We start from the raw sequence: 23,422 nt of genomic DNA, 5'->3' as shown, positions 1-23,422 counted from the left end.
GGTAGGCAGGCTGTTGTAGTCTGGAAGAGAAATTGCCTTCTGCTGTTCGAACCACATTGTTCAGATTTTCTCCTGAGGTGCATTAAATTACAATTAAGTGAACCTACTTCAAATGGAACAACTTTATTCACCGAAACGTTATCAAAGCAGTAGGTAGGGAGAACGAAACCCAGGATTTCGGAGGTGAGCTGCTAAACCACACGGGTAACCCATTGTACAATTTGTGGGTCATTATAATTAGTTAAGTTACAGACTGGAACTGCGTTAAGTGAATGTGATGCCCAATTTACCACCGCTGACAATTGACAATATATAGTCCAACACTTTTAAGAAGCAATTATTAATTTTTATAGCACCTACTCTGTGGGCAGGTTCCGCCCAAGTATGTAGAAAAAACAATTTATATTTAAAAAAACCCACACAACTGCGAAGCCCTTAATTAGGACGAATCTGTGAACTTCTGCAATGAATGAGTGGACACCATTAAAACAGGAGTTACTATTCTACTGCGCACCCATTGTAACGCCTTGCTAGCTGCTGGACTGCCAACAGATTACATCAGCTGTAAAAACTGAGACAATTAAGTACACCAGATTAATCTACAGAGCTTGATTTGGAAGGAACACTGTGGAACGCTGACTCCTTTGAAACCTGAGGGTCTCAAATACCCCAAAACAGAAAATAAAGAGCAGTTTTTCCCAACTCAAACATAACACAAAAACTAGACCGTTATTGCCTGAGAGCTGCCATCCTGAATTACACCAAGTGCCCAGGAAAGTAGGCACAAAGAGGTGGTTGCATGGACATGCGAAGGGAGAGAAAAAGGGGGCAAAAAGCATTGTTAGAAGTTTGGAAAAATCCTACAAATACCCAAGTATTTTTCCTTCCCTAACTTCCTTTTCCCAGATAGTTTCTACAAGAAAAACCTTCACAATTAATTTCCAGGATGACTTATCAAGCCATGAAACATTATCTGTGGTCACCCCTACAACAAAGTTGTGCGCACTTGACAGTGTTTCCGAATCAGGCAGACAATTCTGCTGTTAATTTGAGACCCCTCATCAAACGGAAAACAAACAGTTTCTGTGCAAGTCTGTGAAAGATGGAGAGTTCAGAGTGATCTGTTCTTGCGAAACGTCTGGACAACCACTGACTTTAGATATCTCCATATTAAATATCATTCTAAACACGGGATGAAGCCAAAACAGGGTAGTTGCCCAAGTAGAAAAATCTTAACTCCTCCCCTGGTATATACTCCCTAGGTCGCGAGAGACAGATTTATTTTATCCACCTGATAACACGTCTTTCTTTCTGCCCTCTCATACTCGCGCACTTAAAATACTGAATAGATGTGAACACATTTCTGGTACTTACACTGGGAACTTGAGAACGATCAGTTAAGCGAACACCTTAAATGATCTGTGAAAAGAGAGCAGCTCCTTCAGACCAGCAGAAAACGGGCCCGGCCTTTAAAAGCTACAGGTCCTGTTGATCAGCACCACAAGATGGCTAACGCTGCACAGCAAAACAGGAAGCTTTGACAGTTAAAACTGCACAACAAAATCTAACTCTACATTGAAATATACAGTTTATTTTCTCAAAGTCAAGCAATACCATTTGTCAGTAGATAAGTGTTAAGTGTCAGGCAGGAAAACTGTACATTTTCACTCTGGGCTGCAGGATCCTAACAGTTGGAGAAACGTAGTGGAAATCTTTCACTATACAAAGAGATCTAGAATTGAGAACAACGTAAGGTGAAGAAACAGCCATCCCCAGGATGCCGAAGGCAAAACATTAGCACCAGATTTTTTTCCAAAAAGCAACAGTATAGCTATTTACAGATTTACATATAACATTAGGAGGCAACCAACTTCAGGTTCCCAGGGTGAGAGATTTTCAGCACAGCTTTAAAAAAAAGAAAAGGAGAGAATGGTGTCTACGCACTGCTCTGTGAAAAGGATAATATATATATAGCATTCACAATATTGCTACCTTTTATCAGGAAGATCTAAATCAAAGTACTGTATACAAACACATTGTAATTATATTATTATTCACATTTCACATACACATTTCAGAGTAACCACAATATGTAAAATTTTTTAAAATGCCACAGATAAAACAATGCACACTTTTCTCCAAGCTAAAAGACAAGCATAATTTATTTGGGAATTGTTTAGTTTTGGGTTTGTTATGGTTAAGGGATAAGTTTAAGGACAAAGGGGTCACTTGTCCTAGGAACATAGCAGCAAATAACTGTGAGATGCCAGAGACTACATTTCTGAACTAGGAGGAAGAAACTAAGATCAGCTGTAGGTCTTGTAAAGTGGTAGCTCCACTTGACCTCAACTGATACATATCAAACATGATTTCATTAAAGATTTGGTCCAGGTATACAAAGTAGTGCACCATAAGGGGGGCAAGAGTCCTTTTAACATTTGCACCTGCCTGTAAAGGAACTGGTTCCAGAAGAGTTTTGCTCCGCTCCCCAGTTCCCCAACTCGAAAGGAATTTGCTGATCAGCGCCTCTCCGGTTCTCTCCTCACAAAAGAGAGGATTCAGGTAAGAAGGACAGAAAACCTTTTTGTGAATGCTGCCACTGCGGGAATAGTGGGAAGAAATATTTTCTCTCTCTTTTCAACATCTAACTACTTGTATTTTCAACCTGCTTAGCTACAGACCAGCATCCGCATCCGCCTCGAAAATGGCTTCTTGTTGGGCAACCTGTTTGTCTACTAAGAGATACATGTTTTCCGTACTACAATGTAAATGGCATATACACAAAGTCATCCGAGACTTTCCTTTGCCTGCAAAACTTTCTCTTAACGTAGAACTTGACATTTAGACACTACAGAATTTCTCTGTAGGTAACTGCGCAAGTCAGCATAACATATTACTGCGCTAAAACATGAGTTAGCGCCTCTTTTTAGAGCTACTGTAAATCATCCGTTGTACGTCAATGGCAGTATTACTAGCACACCACCAGTAACCTGATACTGTGAACTAGCATCCTCTCTTTTATCATTGTGCAATGGAAAAAACAAACAAACAAAACCCACTTATGTTCACAGTTACAAAGCGGAGTTGCTCCGAGTAATGCACAGTATTTACATGGCAGAAGTTGTTTATATTGCATTTGGTAGTCTGAGAAAGAGGAAAGAACGAACAGCGTTATGTAGGTCAACTTCAGTATAACTTAACTGTCTATATAGAACCATCACAATGTTGAACAATCAGAAGAAATACAGAAGCAGTGTCCTTAGCCTACATTTATTTTCATCACATGTAACGGTTTTGAGGGAGGAAGAATAAAAACATGCATAAAAAGCACAAGAAAGAGCAAACGAGCTTTCTAAATAATTTAGATGAGAAATGTTTTGAACAAAGTCAGGACAGTACTTCCAGCCTGTTTCTTAAATCAAGTACAATTTGGTAAAGAAAATTACTTGCGTTGCAGTAAGAGGGTATACAACTATGTCTTGTAAAATAATTTAAAAAAAAAATAATCTTCAGCAAGGTAGCCATTAGGTGATTTGCAAGCTGGTTTAAGAAGTGTTTAACTGAGACCGATTGTAAAGTTATTTTCTGCAAGGGGAAAGTGCCATCCTATATACAATATTACAAAAAAGTGTCTGATGCCACAGGATCAGAGTGACACTACATTTCAGCAATCTGAATATATTAGCTATAAGATGCACGCTTCCCCTACTTAATGCGTTTAAAAAAAAAAATAATAAAAAGCCACTAAATTTAGAGCTTCTAAATTTGTGTGCATTCATAAATTGCTGTTGGCTTTCCCAGCAGTCTGTACAGCATCTGAACATAAAGGAAGTATACAACCTATTCTAAAAAACACTGTTGTTTGCATGCACAACTGCCACAGACTTTCAACTTACTGAGCAGAAGGGTTAAGAGTCTATCTGTTTCTGTGGAGTTTTCTGTAAGTTAAGCAATAAGAAACAGCTGTGGAGTCCAGCAATATAAATGTGTTCTAAAAAATTAAATATGTCATCCCAAAAAAAAAATAAAAATGAAAGAGACCATTATTGCTGTTGTGAAAGCTATTTTTCTCTTGTGCACTTGTTTGTCTACTGGACACTCAGACAAGCCAAGATACTCATTTGTATACTTGGAAACTCCCCGATCTCTTCCTTCTTTCCCATTTTTCACATCCTTGGTCAAACTCAATTCTCTTATTTGAGCCGTTCGGGTTGGAGGCTGTCAGTCAGACACTTCAGTTGCTCTTCCCCCAGCTTGATCTTGTCCTCAAGCTCTCGCTGCTCAATGATGAGGGCCGACTTCATTTTTACAAAGTGCTCATAGTCTGCTAAGTTCTCCTCACTCAAGTAGTTCGCCAAAATGTCAAAGACAATGCGCTCTCGACGATCCAGGTTTTCCTTCAGTTCCTTGGCATCTTCGTGTTGCTGGGTCAGCAGCTTCTGCTTCTCCACCAATGTCCGCTTAGGAGAAAAGAAAAACAGTTAAAAAATCATTGGGTTCACTAGGTTGGGACAACAGCTTCTGTGTTTAAGTCTCAAGTCTGTTTTATCTGCAAAGACAAAGACCTTCCTGAATACTTAGAGAGGTGGAATAAGATTGCTCCTTAAAGTCTATTCTAATAAAATGCATTAACAAACAGGAGAAAAAAATAGTAGTGAATCAATGAAAGACACACCATGAATTTCTATTGGCCTCAACAGCAAGAACTTCAAAGACTACTTTACTATTTAATAGTTCAAAATAGTTATATAAAAATACAGTTGCCTTTCAGAAACATCCAAGTTTTCCAAATTAAGACTTCACTCAGCAACGTCTTATATCTTCAATACACAGCACCAAACTTCCACACTGAAACAGCTGTTGTTAAAGAACCTACAGACAGACTAATTAATGGAGCAATTTGTTCTTACACAGCTCCTGACACTGCGGTATTTCACAGTTGTGCTGCAATCCGCACGGCTTCTCCAAGAGATGTGAAGTCGTGCAGTCTTAAGATATGAGCGAGAGCTGGGGCAAGACAAAAGGAGGGAAGAAAAAGTGAAAAGAAAAAAGCATCATCATCCCCAAAAGCCTGCAAACTTTCCGCTTCGTGCCCTCACAAGAGACAAAATAGGAAAAAGGGAGGCTGAATGGAGAAACACATGAAGAAAGAGGACAGGAGCTATATCCCATTCACACACATGTACGAGCGTGCAGGGTGAGGTACATCTCGCCCAACTTCACCTGTCTACACAGTAGACGGCCACACCTGAATCACTCAGCTATGCTCCTTTAGCAATATATTGAAAGAAACTTATTTCAGATGTCTGCCTAGAAGTGATTGCCTTTTTCCAGAGACAGAGTATGGCTGCCCTACTCTGACGTCAACAATTCCTCTACAGAGTTCTGAACTTAATTAAAAAGTGCCCCTAAGAGGTACCGCTCCATAACTTTTAGCTTTGCCTCAGAGATGAATTTTCTTTGAGAACTTATGTCTTCAAATAAACCACAGTCTGCTCAAGTAAATGTGTCCATTTTTTTTCATTTGGACTTTATGTTAAATCACACGTTGTAATAAGCCTAAAGGATTTACAGAAAAGTGTTTCGTAGACTACAAAATGGAGTCTTTTCAAGACGTAAGTATGAGACAAAGGGGGATACAGACCATCAAGCTTTAACACACCTATCTGTCAGCTTCGCACACGTAACCTCTGCTGCCTCTTTTTCTATAGACAGTACAAAGCTCAGAGGGTGAAAAGCTTTCAGACTTGCGCTCGCGATGTACTTAAAATATACAGCCTAGATTAACTCAGGATTCAAGGCAGCTATGGAAGACAAGTCACAGAAATCACACATTATTAGCAAAACCCCAGTTCAGTCTTCCTTTGAGCGTCTGCCAGGGATATAATCCCACGGCAAGTTGCAAGCAGAGCTATCTGCTGCGAAAAGATGGGAGTGCTGTTCTCAATTCACCAGGGGAACGAGCGGCCGAGCCCAAACTCGGGGGCGTGCCTACACCGCTCCCCAGGGCAGCCTTGCAGCTTGCGTACACCGCGCAGCAGCAAGCAGCAGAAGAATTAGACAGAATTTGATGAACACAAGAGGGCACATATCAGCCAGCTGGTAGCTCCGTCGTAGATGAAATAGCTGTTTTTCAAGCCATTCGCTATCATTTGTCAACAGACACAAGAACAATTCATTGTTTAGTCCTTCATAACAATTCCTGAGATTTAAGTTGTATGGTTTCTTCTTGCCAAGCCCATGGCATGACTAAGATGAACACGAGTAACCTGACAGTTTAAAGAAAGTAAACACTACTTTCATTATGAACTTTGCACGACATGTTAGTACCTCTGCTCCTGTGGAGGTTTAGGGAATGCCTCAGAAGTGGGATGCAGAAAGGCAGAAGGCAAGTAAGATACCTCTTGAATTTGCTTTTACCTCTGTCAAAGATGACTGACACCAGAAAGCCTGTTTTGAAGGGTAAAGTGAAACACACTGTAGGCTCAAGACACCATTCTTGAGGATGTTCTTTGAGCAATGGCTCACCAGTCCTAAAGGCATAAATGACATCAGATGGTTTCATCTGATCGACTTCAACCAACCAAAGCCACGCAGAGTGCAGAAGGGTTTTTTTTACAGTCAGCACTGCTCTGAAGCTCCAGCCAAACACAGGCCATCTGAAGCTCCTGTCATGGAACGATCTTTAGCTCTTTCTCCAGAATTGTTCACTGTTTTGAATGACAGCCATATGAAGAGAGACTGCCTCCGTGTATTTGACTTACGAGCATCTGGTTCCTAAACTACTATCCCTGGTACTTGTCTCTAGTCTTGCAGTAACAGGTCACACATGTGGCCCGCTGGTTCAGTGCTTTAGGGTTCTCAACACACCCTGGCTTTGATTGATAAGTAAGGAGAAGACACTGGTCTCACTTTGTGGAAGGAAGGGGGCTGGTAGCTATTTCATATGAAGCCCTTTCAGAAGCTAAAGTTAAAATACCTGACAGTGTTCCTCGTGGCAAAAGAGACCTATGACAGAGCATCTAATAGTCAGAATATTAATTCAGCAGGGATTATTTGCCCACCAACAGACTGTTTATTTAAAAAGTCTGCTGAGCTGTTGGTGGTTCCTAGAAAGTGCAAAGCTATCACAGTAATGTTTATTAGGCAACACCAGCTTCAAAAAAATTAAAAAAAGGACAACTAAAAAAGCCACATGAGCCAGTCTAAATTCAAAGATAAACACATGTAACCCTCCATGCATTGTATTTCTAGTCGAAGTACCTGGGGACTTGATCCATCTGAAAAGCATTTCTGACCAACACTTTTACATATATTTCTAATGCTACTATTGCAAGACTTTGGTGTCAGTGCATGAGAAGATGAATGGGAATTAGAATATGTTAGAGGTTTGGATTTCTGTCAGTCTAAATTTGACAGCAGAGCACACAGACAATTTCTGAGTGCCCTCACGACACGACCTACTCACCTTCTTCCTCTTCCACACCTAGCCAATATGCTATTTTTATCACAGCTCTCATGTGGTGTTTCCTATATGCTCATATCATCTGGTAGCTCTTTCCCCAGCTCCCACTCCCATCCTTGAGCCCATTAGGCAACTGCAACCACATTTAGAAAAAAGAAGTCTAAAGGAGGATTAAATTTCTTTAAATTTGAGAAGCTTTGATCTGCCCTCTAATAAGCTGTCAAATACCTTCCCTTTGCCTCAGTAGAAAAGGGGTCTGGACAGCCATTAAACAAATATGTTTGGCAGCAGGTAGGGCCAAACAGCAAAAATACAGCTTAAATCTAGTCCCAGCACTTACTGGTTCTTATTGGTGAAACAACGGAGCACGCTGAAGAAACACAACATGAATCCACAGCCTGTGGTAAAAATTCTGTTGCAACACTTCGGTGGACTGCTGGCATTTCAGCCCCTAACAAGCCAAAAATCCCACTTCACGTTCATTTCACTGTAGAAGGTAAACTCACTTGACATACCCACCCGCCACCTTCTCTAATTTTATTTGTTTCAGCCTTTAAGTTTCACACACATCTACGCCTCTCCTTCGGTGCATATCTGTATCGCTAGATATCTGCTTCCCAGCTAAGGCCTGATGGGATTTGGAGCTAAACAAAGTGCTGCCAGCAGAGCTGGGCTCCAACAGGTAAAAGCACCTCAAACACTCCTGAAATTTTTACATCTGCTGGGATTGCTCCACATCACTCCTGGGCTATTCTGGTTGGGTAAAACATGCCTTCTATTAAAAAAAGTCTTTTGGCCATGCCTCCCTCACACCCCTGCCCTGGTGTTGTTGTGGTTTTTGGGTTTTTTTCGTTTGTTTGGTTTTTGTTTTGTTTTTTAAAGACTTCTCCTTCTGTCATGTCTTTTTCCTTGTCTTGTTCTGTCATCTCCTGCTCCTTGCCAGGCATTGCGGAGGAAGCTGTAGTAGCTGTACATTTTCTTTGTAACAACCTTATAGATTTTTATCAAGATCCTCACTGAGTATAAAGAAGCCTGTAAGCTTTCTGCATTACAGCACAAAGCGACACTCCTTTTCACCATCTTAAATTGTTAGAATATTTTTGTTTGCCTTCTTTTTACACTCTTATCTTTAAGTTCCCCTCTTTCTTTAAACTTTTGCTAAGAAGTCTGTTTTCCAGTATGTTGCACCCCAAACCACCACTTTTTCCTCACCAAGCCACTTGTAGTTTTAGTAGTCTAAACAAAAGCAAGGCAAAGAGAAATCTAAAGAAAATGGCCTTATGAGATTTATCGCTTCGCTTGTCTTGAGCTCTGCTATTTGGGATAAAGAAAAACCAAGCAAAACCCCCCACACCAGGATCACTGAGTGCAGTAACATTACTATTGGCCTGTCTCACCCGTTCTTCTGGAGAGGTATTTTCATCCAAGTTATTAAGGGCATTTTCCACCCGGGCCAGACGACCTGATAGCGACAGCAGGAGGTTGACCACTTTGTCAAGGTCGCCGATAAACATTTTGAATTTGTCGAACTCATTCGATTTGCAGACATCTTTCACAATGGCCTCTACCTCCTCTCCCAGTATATTGTTTGCTTGGATGTCTTCCAGAAGTGTCTCCCGTGCTTCCCTCAGCACCTGCAGCTTCCTACTAATGCTGTCAATAAGTTCTTGCTGTGAAAAATAAAGAGGATGAGAATTTATTAGCACTACTGCATTACTTTCCCTCACTTCTGAAAGTCACGTCAGAAATCTAGCATTTTAATACATTGAAACTCCTGGGTGGCTTTGACAGTGAGTGCATTACAAATAAACACATGCCTAAGTATATGTCTAAGGTCTATACCTCTGGATTCAAAAGTTAAGGATGTAGGTCTACAATGCTCAGCTTGAGACCTGTGTTAAAGCAATCTACCTCTGTGGCAAAAGATGAAGAACTCCCCCTGCCCCCAGTAAGCATTCCTGCTGCTTCTTTGAACAGCTTCAAAGCCTGCTATGGAGCAGCATAAAGTACAGCGCATCCTTTTCTCTCTAAATACCAGGTCCACAATACCTTTCTGAAGAGCTACACTTAGAAAGATAAACAGTACCAGGAAAACAATCCTGTATTTTCCACATGACGCAGTTAAAACTAGGGCACTGTCTAGCTTTTTCCTGCTTTCCGCATAATATTAGCATCCCTCCAATAGCAGCCCTTCCACTCTCAGAAAAATCTTAGCGTTAACACTGCCTTACAACATTTCTGTAGGGAAATCATAATCCCTGTGGCACAGAACAGGGAAAAAAAATCTACTTCTGTATCGTACAAAGCAGCCCTGTGTGAAGCTGTGCAAAGTGGCTCTGCCAAAGGACGAAACAAGCATCTTTGGTTGTCTCTGTCCTATGCCAGGCGAATATACCACCTCATCTGCAGTTCGTTGGGGTTTCTCTAGTATAATCCCCCACTGCCTGGGATGCACATGCCCTGGCTTAGAAAACGCATATCAGCTGCATCACCAGCAGAGCGAGACCGAGAACTGAGATCTCATCCCTCGGTGACCTGTGTTCCACCCGTGCTGCCCGGCAACCTCCCTGTGTTTGGGCAAGAGGACTCATTTTCTTACATGTCCATTAGCTTTCGCTTGCACGCAAGGGGTGGAAGTCAGTTCAGACAGTCGTCTACCATAACATGAGATGAATCACACCCTAAAAATGCCTCATTAATTTAAATGAAGATGCCTATTTAGTATTCAGTTAATTTCAGGTAAGAAAAATTTCCAAAGCGTTCTCTCCAATTCACCTCTTAGTGCAATTTCTAAATGAAAATTACATCCTTTAAATAGTCATTATTTCACAGTACCCTTTCAATTTTTTTTGAAAAAAATTTGCTCACTACATTCTTTAGGAACTCTGCTTTCTAAATGCAAATCTGATTACAAGCCTTCGTGATTACTGAGAAACATACTGATAGCAGCTACTGCTCTCAGACACCACGGAACAGTCATCGCCAATTCATTTTGGGAACAAAAAAACCCCAACAACAACAAAAATAGTCTGCCATTTAAATAGAAAGCAACCACACTCTGAAAATTTAACAGCCTTTTTGAAGGTAGAAATTCAACACATGGATTATCCAGGCCAGTTTTCTCCTTTTTGATTTAATATACTCAGGCCAGGTTAATCTGGATTTGGGTTATCTGTTAGTCTGGGTGCCCAAAAGATTAAGGTAGTAAGCAGTTCTACAGATGCCTGCTTTACTGACTGATTAATCTGCAGGATTTGATTTTTTTCCCCCCTTCGCCCAATGCAAATGCAGTTTGATTTGGATTATGTAGGTCACAGTGCTACGCTCTCATTTCCCTCAGATGACATGCACAACTCTGCTGTTTTACCATGCGAAATACAACAGGATACTGTTGTGCTCTATGTCACTACCTTGAGTTTTTCACTTCTGCAGCTGTGCTACGACCATACATGTGCTCCATGTTACCAGCCCGGTCTGACAATCCAGATCAGCGCTCTCAAAGTTTCTTTCTTATTAAAAAAAAAAAAAAGGGGGGGGGGGGGGGAAGGCAAAAACCCCCACAAGCCATGCCATTTTTCTCAGTACCATCCTATTTAGATGCCCCCAAGCAGCTGAAGTTAGCCTCTAAAGGACTGCTTTTGCAGGTGAGAAGGCCGTAAGTACTCACCCCTCTTTAAGACTGTCATACGTATTAAGAATTGGATTATGATCACTGATTGCTTCCTACCCAGATGAAGCAGCCTTTGGATGCTGCAGCTGTAAGCTCACTACTTCTGCTAACCAGCAGAAAACCTGTATTACATTCAGTATCTACAGAGCCAGAAGAGCTCCAATCGACATCTTGAAACTGGCAGATAAATAATTCATAGCTGCAAATTCTGTGCCAGTAAACAAGAAAACAATAAAACCTGATCTTTTGCCAGTAATTCTTGCTGATCTGACTAGCAACACAGAAAGTGGCTCAGCAGAGTGCTGCTCAGGTGGTTCACTGCTTGGCATGCTTTATGTAAATTACCCTGCTCGCAGCCCACCGCTCCACTTCACTTGAAGTTCAGGCCTAAAAGCAGAAGAAACTTGGCATTCTTCGATTATTATTACACTCTTCAGGAGTTGCTGAAACTTTCCTAAAGGCAAAGGGGACACTTCCTACTCAGCCGCACATGGATTTTCCTTACTACAAAAGCCACTCTTGGTGTTTTCAACATCTGTTCAATATTTTATAATTGTGGTAAACCTACATTAAATTCAGACACACACATTCTATTCCTGCTAGCTGGGAATACGGGGATTGTCCCAAATTAAAAAAATAAAAAATTAGTGATTCTATATGAAATTCCTATACTTATTTCAAAAGATAAAAAAAAAAAAAAAAGTACCACACATTGCTGGTTTGCAGAGCAGAGAATGACAAATATTACAATCATTCCACAGTGGACTGCAATTAAGGTATCTCATAACAGAACTGACCCATTTCTAGGAATCAAGGAACAGGTTCCAGGCATATGCCTCTTCTAAAATAACTGAAGTCGTAAAGTATGCTATTAAAGTGTTCAGGTCCTTAACGATCCCATGTTAAACTGCTGCCAAATACGTGAAGCCAGACTGTTTTATAAAGATGCCTTGACCCACTTACTACGAGTTTTATAGGGTTTCTGACAAGATCCAAGATGAAAGCCCACTGAACTGAGTGCTCGCATCCTAACGCACGTGGAGGAGCAGGGAGAGAAGTAAGCAGGAATGCGTGCAAGGCTACGATAACATGTACATTCAGAGAAGATGACGGGGGAGCTCTGCTAAAAGCTCTTCATGAAATACTTCCTATCTCAGATGATTAGCAGTGTATACTGGAGCTGGGGGGATGGAGGAAGGAGTATGTACAAGGTGAACATGATTTTCCTGTTAGCAGACACCAACACAAATAAATGGCACTTTTGCTTATAAAAATTTTAGTATTTAGTTTCCTGGGCAAACAAGAAAGGCTTAATTTTATCATACCCACCCATACATACATTCTATAATTAATGAGAAGGAAAGTAATTCTAGCAAAAACGTTGAACGTGACTGTCATGTGTGGCACCAGATAAAACCAAATTATTCCAAATGCAGTAAAATCCTTAATTTGCTTAAGTAGTACAGCTGTTGTATTCAGTGCCTGTCTGGTGAGAGTGTGAGGGCAGCTCTGCCGCTGCAGTCACACCGTATTGCACTGTGCCATGAGGTGGGGGCAGAGGGAGGGAGGGGAAAAAAACCCAACAGAGTGGTAGCAGAAAACACTACAGCCCCCCTCAAACGCAGCAGCATCCACTCCCGCACTGAACCAGAGGTAGGAATCTTTCACTTGCAGCAACTAAATATATTCCTAATATTTTAATTAAAAGACATTTCTTTGGGACTGGATTACCAAATGCGCCCAGGCAGTCAATTATTAAGCAGAGAGTTGACTTTAACAGCAAAGATTTGCACACCACTGTGTTCCTGGCTTAGGTAAACAGAGTTAAACTACATCACTTTAATTGATCAAACAGGCCATTTCCTCCAGCTTATCCGTACTCAGAGCTATGACTAAAATAGTTTGTGCCAAATCACTAATGAGATGAGTGTGATGATTTCAACACAGGACAACACTTTCTCAAACCACAGAAATACTATTATATCATCATTTTAATACCTACAGGATTATGTTGACTTTAGATCAGAAATAAAACACCAAAGAATAAGGATGAAGAGTGGATAAGACTGCCTCCTTTCTGACGAGTAACTTCCACTGAACCCACCGAGCTGATTAGCATCTCCCACCATTACTGTTATTAATCTGGGAGGTAGGAGAAACAGAGGGCAAAGTGGCTTGTTGTTTAAAAAAAAAAAAAAAAAGAAAAAAAAGAAAAAAAAAAGAAAAAAAAAAGAAAAAAAAAAGGATGGGTGTGTGTGTTCCTCCTCTCTCATGACAAACCCAAATCCTGGACCTAAATTCCAAAAAATATGAAGCAACTAAAACCACCACCCCGTTACAGTGGGATACATAAGCACTGTTTCTTTGTATATAGCAAGTGAGAGAAAGAACCTCAAATGGAAAACAACATTTGAAAATAACCTCCCCAAAAGGTTTATCAAGCTGCAAAAAGCACCTAATATGAAGTTCCTAAATTCACAGTTGGACACTTAATGACCACCCCACCCTTAAAAAAAGCAGGCTGGTTTACCAAGTGACCCTGTACATCTAGAAGGCCTTTTATTTAGGGGTGTTCACCTAGCAAATTCACAGTTAATGAAATGCATGCAAATGAGAGCCTCCCATTATACTTTTAGAAACATTTTTTACCTTCTTTTCTGACAAGTCATGATCTAGCTCGTCTTCAGAATCATCCTCGCTCTGCTGCTGTTGCTGCTGCTCCTGCATGTCCTTCATTTTAATCAGCAGCTCCGCCTTTGGTGCAGATGTGCTGTAGTAAGTAGAATTGGTTGTCAGGGAGATGGCAGACGGCGCGCTCTGCTCCTCTTTCCTGGTAAAAAATCAAAACTTTCATTAACTGCCTTGACACCCTAATCGCTGAAAAGAAAAGGCAACCTTTTAGAGCCATCATTTCAGCATGCAAGCAGGGGGTTCAACAGACAGCCATTACCTATGGAAATAGGATAAACAAATACTGATTGTGAAGAAAATTTGTGTGAATTCAGCACATGCCCACCAAGAGCTAAAACTGAAGTAGTACAGAAGACCTTTCACCATTACAATGAGTGAAATGGACCTAAGATATCTCAGCTGGAAACAAAATGTAAAGCCTCATTTTACTAAGTAGTGCAAAGACCTTAGTGTCAGAGAGAGTACCTTTCAGGGCACCAAATGTGGGATACTACAACCTAAGTACTTATCTTTTTGATTATGGAATGACATACGAACTTCTCGAGAAGGCTACAACTTCATTTGGTAACTCGTATCAAGACAACAAGAGACCCACAGAACATCAACATGGATGGTATTTAAATCTTTTCTTACTTTGTTCTTATTCACTTTCAGGAAATGCCTCATGCCCACTTCAAGTTGTCTTTGTAAATTTTCATCACAGAAAAAAGGCTAAAATATTGTTCCTTCTCCATCCAGTTACTAGACTGGATGGATTTTGGTAAAATATCTAATCACTATGAAATGGGAGAAGCTAATTATTCCTTAAGTTCTCACACAGTTTTCAACCACGCCTCAGGAAACTTTTCATATAGTACAACACTGTACTTTTTCTGTCATTAATGGTATCATTAGCAGTATTATGCTTGACTGCTACTCTAACAAAGTCTTAGAAAAGCCCCAGACCTCAACAGTAGGAAGATCCTCACCTTCAGCCCCCTAGGAAAACTGACACACTTTGGGCAGCAGCTTACAAGGAACCACTGGCCTACAGAAAGTAATACTCACTTCTCCTCTGAAATTTTTGGAGAAGGAACTTTTGGCAGGAGCTTCCTGCGCTGCTGAGCTTCTTCTAGGAGGTGTTCATCTTTAGGGAATATTCCAACCATCAGATCCATTGTTGTTTTTATTTTCACATTAGGATCTAGTATGTCTGCTAGAGATTTATCTCTTCCCACAATCTCTCTGGCTAGTTCCTCTGACTTCCAGTCTTCAAAGGTCTTCTCTTTGGCCTTTACATAGCTGACTGCTGGCGTGGCAGCACTGCTGTCCTTCAAGTTGCTCACAGGTTCTTCATCTGGTTGAGGGTCAGCTGGTTTGGTTCTGGCTTCTGGCTCTGGCTCTACACCTTGCCTGGTGTAAGCACAGAATCGTGAATAGGATTGCTCAGAAGTGCTGAGTGTTTTAATTTGGTCCTTTTCCAAACCACTGGGTAAAGCAGGAGGCTCCATAGTACTGACGAGGCTTTGCCGGCTCTCCTTCTCTGCACTGCTCTCGGAATGAACTATCTTGATGGGAACCATTTTCACCGTGGTATTGTTGTCTATAACCCTTTCGATTCTGGAAAAAAAAGGAAAATTCATCTTTAGAAATGGAAGAATGTTACATCTCAACTTTTACCTGCAATCAGAGGGGAAGCCCAAATATGAAAAAAGGCAGATAAGAGATCTAGGTAATGGAATATTCCTTGCGCTCTACCTCAAACCCTAAATTTACGTTTTCTTTTCTGTTCATGCATTTTAAGTAGTATCAGTTCATTTGTAAGTAATCCTAAAATCAGCCTTGCACTATGCTCAAGGGACAGGACCTCAGTTTGCTTCCATGAACGTGCGGGCCCAGTCTCAGCAGCCAGGCCCCAGATTTGAGATAGCACTGCTGAGCTGCCTTTTACCCCTTTGCTGCCACACACGCGAAGGAAGATGTGCCTCGAGCTCAACCTCATTGCTTCACACAGATCCAATGGTGGCCTCAGCTTTTGGCCTGACAGGCAGCTTAGCTGCCTGGGGAGTTCGTGACGCCCTCACATCAATTCCCAGCTCTTCCAAGGGAAGAGGCAACCGACCAGATGGAAGCATCCTGCAGGCTAGGTCTTTGCTGAGCTGCAAGAATAAGAAATAATCACATGTGGAAAACTTGGAAATCATTCAAAACTTAGTTACATGATTTAAAAAAAAAAAATAATAAAAAAATCTGTATCTGTAAAATTTCACACGAGATACAGAAGTTTAATAAACAGATCCTACCATGGTGTCCTAGTTTTCTGCTTAAAGAAGAAAAAACAGCCAGTGAAGAAGATAACACACAATTCTGGATACTCCATTTCAAGGGAAGCTTATAGCAAAAATTCTGTACTGCATAGCACAAAGGGCCACCTTGGCCATTCAGTAAGGCAAGCTATTTAAAAAGGCTATCTTAGATTTTTGAATCGGACAATAACATGTTAAATAACATTGCTGAAACATCTGTACTGTATGTAAATCATATAAGAAACTGAAGTCTAGTTTGGTGGTTTTGAGTTTGCAGAAAGTTTAAAATTATTGTCATGATGTGGGTTTGGAAGCTCTACAGCAAGTAAAGGAACATTGCCTACTAGCTAAAATATCTGGTTTCATCTGGCTGGGTTGCTTGCTGCCTTTCAGATAAGTGACCAAGACACACTTCAGCTCTTTTCCTCTAAGTGTGGGTGTGTCACTTTCCTTAAAAAAAAAGTTATACTTTATTATGCTGTACTTTTTCTTTTGTAGAGAATAGCAAAATCTGACTTCCTATTTTTGAGAAGTGGTACCTTATATTTAAATGTATATTTGCTTCTGAATGAATGCGCAGCCTCCCAATAGGTATTTACTTTCCTCAAGTGCTTTGCGGACATGCTTTGACATACTCATCCAACTTTTGGGGCAGGTTTTCCAGACCATACTGAACCCCTCCCACCCTCCCATTTGGTTGGGGTGTTTTCAGTCATTTTGAAGAGCTCGTTCCTGTGTCTGCCACTCAGCCCCAGCTCCCTGCCTGCAGATGTGGGCTCTCGGCTCTCCTCCTGGCTGCAGCGGAGCTGGGCAAAGGCCTGCCACTGCGCCCAACTCTTTTGTTTGTTTTTAAATAAAACCCACATCTTTTGGACTCCGCAGACTATGAAGAGGAACACATTTTTGCATTTGGGGGAAATACAAGATGTGTGTATAAGTGTGTGTGGGGCAACTGAAGCTAAGACGTGAGCTAACTGCAGTTTTTTTACCTAAAATGCCCAGCATCTGTTTTGGGACTCTCGAGTACATTCCTCTTAGCCTAGTAAAAGATTTTCCAGATACTTAAGGCATCAAATCAACACATTTCAGTCAGAGGAAAGACAGTTCAACACCAGGTGCTTCAGAAATTCCTATTCCACAATCACTATCCTCCTGATTTCTGAAGGTTTTCCACTTGTGGAACTGCAGCATGAAATTTTCATTTGCAGCAATTCTGCTTGTGGCCATTACAAAGCTTTACTCCAACCACAGGCACGGTCACTCCATGACCTGAGTGTATGTTTAGTGGGAATTTATTGATGCACATCTACTGATGCATTCTTTTCACCTTTATTATTGCTAAACAGTCATCCTTGGAAATAGCTGGGCTCTGCACACCACCAGTATTTCCCCACACTACATTGTTCTACCTAAAGCACTGCAGGAAACCCTACATACTCACTTTATGTTCTGTTGATAAACAAGACACCTTTCTTAAAGAAGAGTAAACAGCTACATGCTGATATCATCAAACATTAGCTGCCCACAGCATACAAACTAGCATGTCCAAAGTCTCATACGCAAGAAGCCAACAGAAATAATAAGCCAAATTAACTAATGGCATATTAAGATAAATCTACTTGACATATTTCATAAATACCACATAGTAAATACCATACAGAAGGTTCAGAGGTATGGCCTGCATGTCATTCCTTTTGTGCCATACCTGTTTTATTGAGTAATGTAATTATTAACTGAGGACAATACATTGTGCACAAACAAGAGCCATCGGGGCTTAAGAATTTTAAATGTTAACTAAAGATTTGCAGGCTCAGTGTATTATCACTCAGATATGGGCATATAATTATGCACACCTCAGTGCTCATTTCAACATTAAAGCTTAGTAAAAAGGAAGGACAAATACAATTAGCTTTCTATGCATCCTTAGGATGTATTAATAAAGCAACATTAAGGACATCAAAGCAATACATTAAGGAAGTCATTACTGTCATCTACCTTTGCACATAGATGCTAGGGTTCACGTGACATGTTGCACTTTTCATAATAAACTGTTTTATTACTTCGTGTTAAAACACACTGCAGGATGAAATATTATTTTTTTCCTCACATTACAAGAGGAAAAACATCAAGGCATGTTTAGGGGAAAAAAGTGATTCATGTTTTCTACGTCATAAGGCACATCGGAAAACAGCGTGATTGAATCTATTCAATCATTTACATTACAGTAGAGAAAAGCTATTCCAACTACTTTTGCTCAGAGAAGCAACCTCTGCATTCATTCAACTCAGAGGTTTTGTTTTCATTCCTTAACCATGAATTATAGTGCTGAAGGATTTATGAAAACTAAGATTCCTGCACTTCCTGGAAGAGTTTGTTATCTTGTGGGAGAGGAACCTTTTAGGATGTTAGCAGCATATGACAGACACAGCAACCAATTAATTTCAGTCAGTTCCTCTAACTCTGAGTTTATCTAGCCTGGGAAAGGACTGATGTTCTCCTGCTGAATCTTCAGCCCATCTCAACACAAATAGTGCTGCAGACCCCTCCACAGACTACCTGGAGTGCCAACTTTCATTGTAAAAGCAACATGAAAACAGTCATGATTTGGCAGCGTACCTTACTGTGCACTTTCAGATGTTCTCACAAAGGATACAGCTCCCCTTTCCACATCTGCTTTTTCCCTACGCTGATTCATATACAGACTCGGGTGGGGGAAACGATGACAGGGAATCTTCTGATTTCACCCAGACTTACAGTGGAAAAAATCCATTTGAATCCATCCCTTTCATTTTCTACTAACTAGCAGCATCAGTCAACTAAAAGAAACCACAGACTGGTTGAAGGACTTTAATGGCACCAATTGGAATTTCACACAAGCCTTAAGTCTTTTTAGGACATACCGCGATGGCTCATGCTTAATGAAACTAAAGGATGTACTTTTAGTAAAGAAAATGAACAGCCAACCATTAGCAAGGTGTAACTGGGCAAAAAGTGTTAATAAAATAGTAAAGGAGTTCCATCTAGTACCTGGCTGGGTTCTCATCCTGTACGGACACAGGAGGTTTATCAGTGAGCTTCTGTGGTGCAAACTGAGGAGAAGGGGACCTTGATGTCTCCATGCCAGGTTTCTGAAGATACCGATACTTGGAAGATAATACAGACTCAGACGTAAGGTGCGTTTTTTCTTCTAAGTGCTGACAAACATTCTCCGTGGATGATGCTTGCTGGAGCTGCTGTGGATTAGCACTCTTCAGTTTTCCATTGAAAGCTGCGGGACTCTGACAGAGAGAGGAGTGACTGGCAAATACTTCGGCAGAGCTAGGGGACAAGGACGGAAAGGGACGGCTGGGTGCTACCAGCAGAGATTCAGAAGAGGTGCCGAGTGGTGGCGCAGAATTATCCGGACGCCTGTGTTTATCTCTTTTAGGTGGTGGCGGCCTCTGAGGAGCAGGTCCACGCTTCTTGTTCAGCAGCACCGGCTCTATCCTGTGGTTTTCCTCTCCTTTGCCCCGGGACAGACAGGAGTGGTTCTCATTCAAGGTCTGTGGCTCAGAGCAGGGGAGATGGGGCAGGCTGCGATCCTTGCTCTTCTCATTCACGTTTTCCTGAGAGTATCGGTAATCACTAGGCAATGTCCCCGACCTCCCCCGGCTCTCGTGAGGCAGAACCGTAGGCTCTCGTGCATGCAAAGGTCTGACAGATGCCTTCCACTTCTGGCCTAAATTCTGGTCCAGCTGATCCCTCTTCTCCCGTGGGTTTTCCCTCAGGGCCCCTGTGTCAGCTTGCCTAGAGAAAAGAACACGTCATTAGTGCGCTGCTGATTTATTTCCTTCGGCTCAACGGCACCGATCCAGGACGCTTGAGCACCGAGATCACACCCAACATGTAACACCAACTCCTCCAGTCTACAGTAACTGTACAGCACGAAAACATCCTCTCACATACAGGCACACGCGAGGTACCTAATCTAACGTGATGAGTCAAGGCATAATGTCAGGCTAAATTAGGGTTTGGAGCGCCACAGGATGCGACACAACCTTCGGGTAACCCGAGGCGCTGCAGTGTGCATGTAAATGCAGAGCACACCTCTCCCGCGCCGATCTGTGTGGCACAGCCAAACATGCAAAACGCTGGTAGAAAACAAAACTGTCTCGAGAAGAGGAATCCTAATACTAGAATTTAATTCTCTTCTTTTTTTCCAGAGTCAGTAATGAAACATGGAAAACAAGGTTCTTTCTCTATGTGCAAACTTAAGACTTCACTGTCATTTTAAATGTGAATTGAATACCGTGAACTTTATTTATGAATCTGGAGGTTGGATTTTTGCATAACTGGTGAAAAATGAAATGAGTGCAAACAAAACGTTTGCTGAAGCTAAAAAGCTGGGAAAGGGAAAATTAGTATCTCCTGAAAAAGAGGCAGAAAAGGAAATTTAGAAAGGATAGCATCTTCCAGTCCGCCTTATTTTAAACTTGAACTTCTTTTGCCCTGTCAGCACAAATGACGAACAATGGCCAAAAAGGCCTTATCTTAGACAGAAATATTTTTGCATTTATTCCAATTTTACACTCTCTCTTTCTCTAGCCAGGAAATAGGATTTTGCAGCTCCAGGCTTGTGCTTTGCCACAAGACCTGTACTTCATTTGTGCTCACCAGATAAAGACGAATTGGGAAAGAAAAAGAAGGCAGGGAGGGGGGGAAAAGTACCTCTGGAGCCCGAAGAGGAGACGGGTTTGCTCTCTCCTTAAAGGAGGCTGAAGAGACACTGTGAGCTTAGAAAGAAGCTGCAACAGAGAAGTAAAAGGCTTCAGAGATCTGCTAATATCACTTGTGCTACTGACAGTGCTGGTCTCTGTATTTTGGAATAGTAACTCTGTAGACATGCACTGCCCAAGCTTTCTTTTGAAGGGACTGTGAAGAGGCATCTTTCCCAGCCTATTTGTAAAGTAAGGTTAACTTGAATTTTCAACATAAACAGGTTACTAGTCTTACTGTTCCAGTTTTGAGAGCAAGTCTATAGGCTGTTAACGTCAGCGTGTATGAAAATGAAGAAGTTTGAGACATAAGCACATAAAATAAGTAAAGTCCCATTATGAATTCAAGAAGAAAAAAAATTTGGAGCAATTACACACTATATTACTACTTTCATTAAACAAATCTTTAAAATGAAGTATTGTGGGAAGACAGATTAAATGTGCATTCTACTTTCACATCTGTATGATCAAATTACATTCAAAATTATTATTTTTCAGTCCTTGGATCTGTGAAGTTTTAGCACTGATGGAAAAAATTCTAAAAAAATCTGGACATTGTCATCAAACTGCCTGATGTATGGGATTTTTAATAATTGTACTTCACATGGATTTTTACAAGTCAGGAATTAAATACCATTGTACTTCCAAGAGAGACGGCTTATTCACAATTTAATTCCTGAATGGTCACATATATAATCTTTCTGATGTGAAGTGTTAAATTTTAAAATTCAGTTTTAGTGGGTAAATTTTCAATTTAACATGAATGAGGAGCCAAATGTTATTTCGACTCTGATCTTTTCATATTGCTCTTAACTGAGAGCAGTTGTTTCAGACAACTTCAAGTCGTCTGACAAATTCAGAGTCAATTCTGTTTTACAAAACAGGCTTCATTGACTCCTATTTTAACACTAGAAGATGGACAGTTTTGTTAAGTAAAATGATGTAAGGCCAGAAAGACCAACGCTATTCAGATTTGGTTACATGGCATCTCTGGAGTCAGCTGGTTTTCCCTAATGAGTTCAATGTAAGCAGAACTGGGCCTGTAAATAGTTCCACTCATTTTAATGAAATATTTACCAAATGAAGACTGCAGGCTGTAAGTATGAAATGCTGTGTTTAAATCAGCATTTTTCATTGTCTAGATAACCTCTGTAGAACACAGTTTTCTCCTAGTTAACCTGTGCCAAAACATTCTTCAGGCCTCTCTATTCACCTTCACACACATAAGCCGTAGCATAAGACAGTATAACAGCTGCATTATGGTGCAGGGAAGAATCAAGGGCATGGCACAAAATGTCACGAAGACATAAATTACATGCACTACCTCAGCCAGTTTGCAAAGTATACATTGCACTTCGCATGCACGTCAGGAGTGGGTGTGCTGGTGGAAGCCAACAGGACAGAATATACCACCAATCTGACACGTTTACATATCCAAAGCATGTAACCGAATTTGTTTAATATTACCCTGGCTCAGAAGCCAATGAATGCTTTAGCAGTCCTGTCACCTTCCAAAATAGAGTAAAAGGAAATGAAGAATCACAGCACAGAGAAATTTGGAGATGCTACATTTGCAAACGTGGAGATAAAATTCAGAGATTACACACATGCCTTCATACAGCTTCCACAAAATTAACCAAACATTTGCAGTGCCACAGAAAATGGGTCTGAGGCAAGGTGGCTACATTCAACGCTGAGGCTAGTTTGCATTCAGTGTGAGTGGGTCCTCATGCAAAACATGCTTATCACATTACTCTGGAGAGATTTGAGCTTACTGTTCAGAAAGGAGGAAAAGAAAGCAAGCTTCAAGCCCCAGGAGAACACAGTGGCAAGACCCTGCAAAGGTGTTACATTATTATCAATACCAAGAAGTCACTAGGCTACTCTAAATCTGTCGGCGCTTCATGTAATGATATGCCCAGAATACAGCTGTTTGGGAAACGAGGCCCATAGGATTATACAAGGATAACATACCACTGAAAGGAGCTTATCATTTATAACCAAACATCACAAAGTGAGAGACAGAACAGTTTTAAATCATCTGAAAACATGACAATTGACTTCATTACTACTTTCATTCTAGATAACAAACCAGTCATCATCAAAAACATTAAACTATAAGTTATCTTCAAACCCAAAGCTCCCCCATCCCCACGATACAATGCCACAACTACTGCAATGCAAGAGCCTTCCTGATGCAACAGGATCAGGGAAGCTCACACCACACTCCCCATCCCTGGTATGAGATGACATTACAGCTTTGACCGTCAGATGACTTACACCGCTCACTTAACCTGAACTGCAATGGAAGTGTAATCAACAGACTTACGCTGTTGATACAAAGCGGTATTCAGTGAGTCTAGTACAGGAGGCTAACACGAGCCTTTTCTACTGTACCTGCTTTTGGTATTTAAGGTACATAAAGGGAATTAAGTATAGGAGCCTTCCTATCTAAATGGTGGGGGGCAGAAACCCAAAATATGCTTCTAACGGAAAAGGTGGCGTTGCTTCATTACAAAAAACAGCCCTCCACATTTTGAGAAGATCTCATTTAGAA

The 23,422-nt window shown here is 41.0% G+C and overlaps 1 protein-coding gene across 4 annotated transcripts in view; it reads right to left on the bottom strand.

Annotated features, from left to right (window-relative positions):
* Window positions 1-1,569: 1,569 nt before the first annotated feature.
* SHROOM2 (shroom family member 2) overlaps window positions 1,570-23,422 on the bottom strand; it is a 129,347-nt gene continuing 107,494 nt past the window's right edge. For all 4 annotated transcript variants that reach the window (XM_063341399.1, XM_063341377.1, XM_063341394.1 and 1 more), the window contains 5 exons: window positions 19,139-19,897; window positions 14,874-15,425; window positions 13,785-13,965; window positions 8,863-9,135; window positions 1,570-4,460 (listed from right to left, as the gene is read on the bottom strand). In XM_063341399.1, coding sequence (XP_063197469.1) covers window positions 4,194-4,460; window positions 8,863-9,135; window positions 13,785-13,965; window positions 14,874-15,425; window positions 19,139-19,897 — 2,032 coding nt within the window. In that variant the 3' untranslated portion in view covers window positions 1,570-4,193. The remainder of the gene's footprint in view (window positions 4,461-8,862; window positions 9,136-13,784; window positions 13,966-14,873; window positions 15,426-19,138; window positions 19,898-23,422) is intronic.

The sequence above is a fragment of the Chroicocephalus ridibundus genome, chromosome 1 (genome assembly GCF_963924245.1).
Source record: "Chroicocephalus ridibundus chromosome 1, bChrRid1.1, whole genome shotgun sequence".
NCBI classification, from domain to species: domain Eukaryota; kingdom Metazoa; phylum Chordata; class Aves; order Charadriiformes; family Laridae; genus Chroicocephalus; species Chroicocephalus ridibundus.
Note: the sequence above shows the minus strand (reverse complement) of the source record. Positions and strands in the feature narration are given on the sequence as shown.